General features: G+C 31.3%; 1 protein-coding gene across 1 annotated transcript; it reads left to right on the forward strand.

The window, feature by feature from the left end:
* The first annotated feature begins 1,767 nt into the window (after positions 1-1,767).
* On the forward strand, positions 1,768-2,082 carry LOC121224931 (putative mediator of RNA polymerase II transcription subunit 17). The gene has a single exon (XM_041108578.1). It carries the CDS (start codon positions 1,768-1,770, stop codon positions 2,080-2,082), a length of 315 nt encoding a protein of 104 aa, XP_040964512.1.
* The last annotated feature ends 3,276 nt before the right edge of the window (positions 2,083-5,358 follow it).

Below are 5,358 nucleotides of genomic sequence, written 5' to 3' on the forward strand. Positions count from 1 at the left end.
AAATCATTCGAATTTGAGGCTAAGTTTTTCATGTCTAATCATTATTGATCCGAATCATTTTAGATTTTGATCATTTTAAGTTCCAATTATTTTGTGATCAAATCATTTCAAGTTTAGATAAATTTGGGTCGATTCGAATTTGACTTAATTACGTAGTTAACTTTTTTTATAATAAATTGAGCTGAATGAAAGTTAGATTGGAATTTATTTAGTGTGCCTTTGTGTTTAATTCGAAATTTAAACATCTCCCTTCGAAATAAACATGTTAAGAAAATTTTATTTTAAAGACAATAATACAACATAGATGATTTGGGAGATAAACATGTTAATTTTTTAATCCCAACCAAAATTGTACATAATTCTTTTATGTCATATTAAATACATGTAACGTCTTATAAAAATTGTCAATAAATTATGCCTAGCGACAACGTTATTCAACTCTAATTTCATTGTTAATACCTATTTCTATTTTTCTTCTACTGTCTTCAACTTTAAATATAAAGGGATTGAAATTTTAAGAATTGAGATTTCTTTTCTCTGTATTAGTGGACGTCTGATTTTTTGTTTGATTGTTTTTTTTTACTGGAATTGACACATATCTTTTCAGATTTATCAATATTTTTAAAATTTATTTAAGTTATGTATATAAATATATTACAAATATAAGATAAATGAAACTAAATACATTTCAAATATAAAATATTCATTAATAAATTGAACAAATAAAAATTTATCATTCAAATAAATCTAAAATTATTAATAACAATCCATCATTTAATATGAAATTTTATGGATTTAGCTCATTTACTTAATAAAAGAAGCTAAAAGGTGAACGAATATATTTTTTCTTTGATAATCAGGTGAACGGTTTTTTCTTAATTATATTTGAATGTGAAAGTATATTCCATTTTTTAAAAAACTTTACATTCCGATGTAACATTTTAATTAGTCACGTTTCAATTAAGTTTTTAGCATAATAGTAAATAATTAAAAGTTTAATATTTTTAATATTATTCATGCACAGGACGGTGCATTATGTTCTGGCAAGTGTGACAGGAATTGATCGGAATGAGTTGGTGCAATTGGTACGGACCGAAATTTTAACCAGTGTAGAAAAAGCGTGTTGGGTGTTTCGCAATGTTATTGAAACCAAACTAAACAGACCAAGAACCGATGAACCCGAGGACTAGAGCAAACTGCAGTTAAACTACAAATCATCAGCCGGTTAAGCCGTATTTTAATATTTTCTAAACTGGAAAAACGAAAATTTCACTTCAAATCGCTTGAGCTTTTGTCACACTTCTTCTCTGCACTCAATGAAATAAAACACAACATAAAAATATAAGCACCATTTCTTTTATTACTTTTTCTACTAAAATAAGTTTTTTTTTCTCGTAAAAAACCTAAGATGGGGAGAGGGTTTTAAAATTCAAAGCCTTCAAAAATAGATGAGTTTGAGGTTGTTAATATTATTTTATATTGTTGAATAGTAAATTAATTTTATCGGTGGTTGAACCAATTAGATCGAGAATTAATGATTTGATTGATTTGAGTTTGGGCTGCTCATTATCTTGACTGCATTTATCATTTAATTCTTTTTTTAATTAGCCAAACTCATGTTCACAATGGTATAACAGTAATTAATGACTTGATGGACAGAACATCAATATATAAATACACAAACAAATATAATGGGAATTGGAGAACTCCCATTTATACAAACAAATATAAGTGGGCAAATTCAATACTCATAATAAATAGACAAAGATGACTAAAAACATTATTAAACCAGATCCAGTATGCAGCATACAAGAAAAGGGGGTATTTCAAGGAATAGAACGAGAAGGTGGTGGAGAAAAGGAAGGAATAGAGGGAACTGCAGTTGGGATGGAGGGAATGCTTGGCAGAGGCGGCAGTCCTCTTGGCAATGTGGTAGGAAGTGGAGGAAGCGCCCCAGGGTTTGGGAGATTAGGGAAAGATGGCAATGGCGGAAAAGAGAAAGGAATAGGGGGAATTGCAGTTGGGATTGTGGGGACTGAGGGAATGCTTGGCAGAGGGGCAGTCCTGTTGGGAATGTGGTAGGAAGTGGAGGAAGCGCCCCAGGCCATGAGAATGATGGTCGGGATGGCGTTGGGAGATTAGGGAAAGATGGTAAACTTTGCGTTCGAGGCTGCTGCAGAAGGTGACGAGCTGCTACCCCAACATCAATGCCTGCAAATGACAAAGCAATCAAGAATGCTAAAGCAAAGCAATTGAAAGAGGCCATTTTTGTTCAAAGATTTCGAAACAAATGAAGCAGATGAAACGAAGTTCTTTATCTGAATAGTTGTGAGTGAGGAAAACAAAGCATGGTATTGAGGTTTATATAGGCATTGGAGTAGTGAATAGAAATCCCCTGCCCTTAAACAATGCCCCGTGCATGCCCCCAAACCAAATTAGCGCCATATGTTTTTTATTTTTTCCATTTTAATTGTAGTTCATTTTTTAATAAAAAATTTATAATGATTTGAATTAATTTTTAACTTATTATCAACGTTTTTATTTTTGTTTTATTTTTATTTTACATTAATTTTACCTATTATTTAATTAACAAATTTATAATGACTTAGAGTTTATCTAATAGAGGTTTTTTTTTTATAATCGGTCTTATGATAAAATTTTATAAGGTGGGAACAAGTCCCACAGTGACAACATTATCCTTCAATTTTTGGTGGTGGCATGCCTTTAGTCAAAGGATCAGCTAACATCTGCTCAATGCTAATGTGCTCAATGACCAATTTCTTTTCTTTAACATGTTCCCTCATGCCTAGGTACTTAAAGTCGATATGTTTACTTCGACTTCCACTTCTTCCGTTCTTAGCCATAAAGACAGCAATTGAGTTGTCACAATATATGAAATAATCAAAACCCATAATGACTCAGCCCAAAAATCTCGATCTTCAAACCCAAATTAAATTAAATCAAAACCATAATTTATTATGTACAATTGCACAAAATTAACATAATTTAAGTGTGTCATACTGCACATTAAATTAAAGTTTACGTTTGACATTATAGATAATATTCACGTGTAAAATTTTGAGATGATTTATTCCCTTAATTAAAGTAATATGTCAAATAGAATACTTGAACAATCCTCCATGTTGGCAAAGTTTATGTACAGTAGTAGAAGCGAACTAAATAATTAGAATAAATCTAAAGTATGGCTTACATATAATTTATTCACAATGTGACTTAAACTTTGTCCTTCAAGATTTTACGGTCTCAATTTATGTCTTAAAATTTTAAGATCATTTTAGGTTTGTTAAAAAATTAAAAGTTTAGAAAGTTAGAATTGTTGCTTGAGGCGTGAATATCTTTATTCTTTAGGATATTTGCGGATTTACCATCTCTTAGGATTTCGTTTGTATCATGCACAATGAAAAAATTGAAAAAAAAAATTTCACATTTGAATGGAATTGAGCTGTTAGGCTCAAGCCTCATGTGCGCATATATATTCTCTTATTTTGAGTCTTACAAGTTTATAGTAAACCAAATCTATATAAACATCATTTCATTAGGTCAATCTAAAATATGTTTAATATGTGTAATTCTTTAAAATAGATGAAAACTTCAAATATGGTTTAGGTCAGTTTTAGATTTGTCTTATTTTAGGTTCAAATCATTCGAATTTGAGGCTAAGTTTTTCATGTCTAATCATTATTGATCAGAATCATTTTAGATTTTGATCATTTTAAGTTCCAATTATTTTGTGATCAAATCATTTCAAGTTTAGATAAATTTGGGTCGATTCGAATTTGACTTAATTACGTAGTTAACTTTTTTTTATAATAAATTGAGCTGAATGAAAGTTAGATTGGAATTTATTTAGTGTGCCTTTGTGTTTAATTCGAAATTTAAACATCTCCCTTCGAAATAAACATGTTAAGACAATTTTATTTTAAAGACAATAATACAACATAGTTGATTTGGGAGATAAACATGTTAATTTTTTAATCCCAACCAAAATTGTACATAATTCTTTTATGTCATATTAAATACATGTAACGTCTTATAAAAATTGTCAATAAATTATGCCTAGCGACAACGTTATTCAACTCTAATTTCATTGTTAATACCTATTTCTATTTTTCTTCTACTGTCTTCAACTTTAAATATAAAGGGATTGAAATTTTAAGAATTGAGATTTCTTTTCTCTGTATTAGTGGACGTTTGATTTTTTGTTTGATTGTTTTTTTTACTGGAATTGACACATATCTTTTCAGATTTATCAATATTTTTAAAATTTATTTAAGATATGTATATGAATATATTACAAACGTAATGGCCCAATATTGCCCGGCCCGATAATAAAAAATGATAAAATAAATAAAGGTCCAATGTCCAGCTTTTTAAACCCAAAATCAATACGGCCCAATTAGCCTAAACCAAATTAGCTTTAACCCAAACTCTAGCCTAGCCCAAAACCCAACTTAGCCCAAGACTCTCCCCAAACCCCGAAAACCCTAGCAGCAACATGAGCCTCCTTCTAGCGCCGCAACCATAAGCTGGGCTTCTCCACGCACACGCTGCCACGCACAGCTCTGTACGACCACCTCCATACCTCCAGGCTGGCCGAATACCTGCAAAAAAAACGCACGGAAACAACAGCAAACAGAAAAACAACAGCATAGAGGTGAATTTTTAATTATTTTTTCATTTTATTTTTTGTAAATCGGGCTATAAGAAAGCCATTCGAATACTGTAACGGGATTTACGCATTCAATATACAAAGAAATTGAGAATACAAAAGAATCAAAAAAGCAGAGAAAGGTGATTTTCTGGGTTTTTTTATTCCTTTCTATCTTGTTGGTTACTTGATTTTTTTCTTTACTTTTTTAATTTGTACGTTCATCAATCGTTGTTTAAAAAAGAAATAGGAAAAAGAAAGGGAGGGAAACGTACCTGGTAGCGCGATCCTGGTTCTCTCCGGCGTCATCGGAGCAGGGGCTGGGATCAATGACTGCTCGAGTACCTTCAATACCCAGAACGGCGCTGAGTTTTTTTTTCCGTTTAGGTTTTTGTTTTAATGTAAAGATAGGTTTTTAGGGTTTATTTAGTTTTAAGCGAAGGAATTAAAACGTCGACGTTTAAAGTCGATGCAATGACTTTGAAACAGCGTCGTTTTAGAGACCAGATCCGAACGGTGACCCGATCCGAGAAGGATCCGTGCATTATGGATCATTTGGTCTATTTGTTCAATAGATCCATCTATGTTTAATGGAATTGCGATTTGATTTCTTTTAATTTTTTGTAATTCGTACTGCATATTTTGTTCTGTTTTCATTTAGATCCAGATTGAAACGGTATCGTTTACTG

Source organism: Gossypium hirsutum, chromosome D13 (assembly GCF_007990345.1).
Source record: "Gossypium hirsutum isolate 1008001.06 chromosome D13, Gossypium_hirsutum_v2.1, whole genome shotgun sequence".
NCBI classification, from domain to species: Eukaryota; Viridiplantae; Streptophyta; class Magnoliopsida; order Malvales; family Malvaceae; genus Gossypium; species Gossypium hirsutum.

Coding starts and splice junctions, on each gene's coding strand:
- LOC121224931 (XM_041108578.1), top strand. CDS start 1,768: ATGACTAAAAACATTATTAAACCAGATCCAGTATGCAGCATACAAGAA.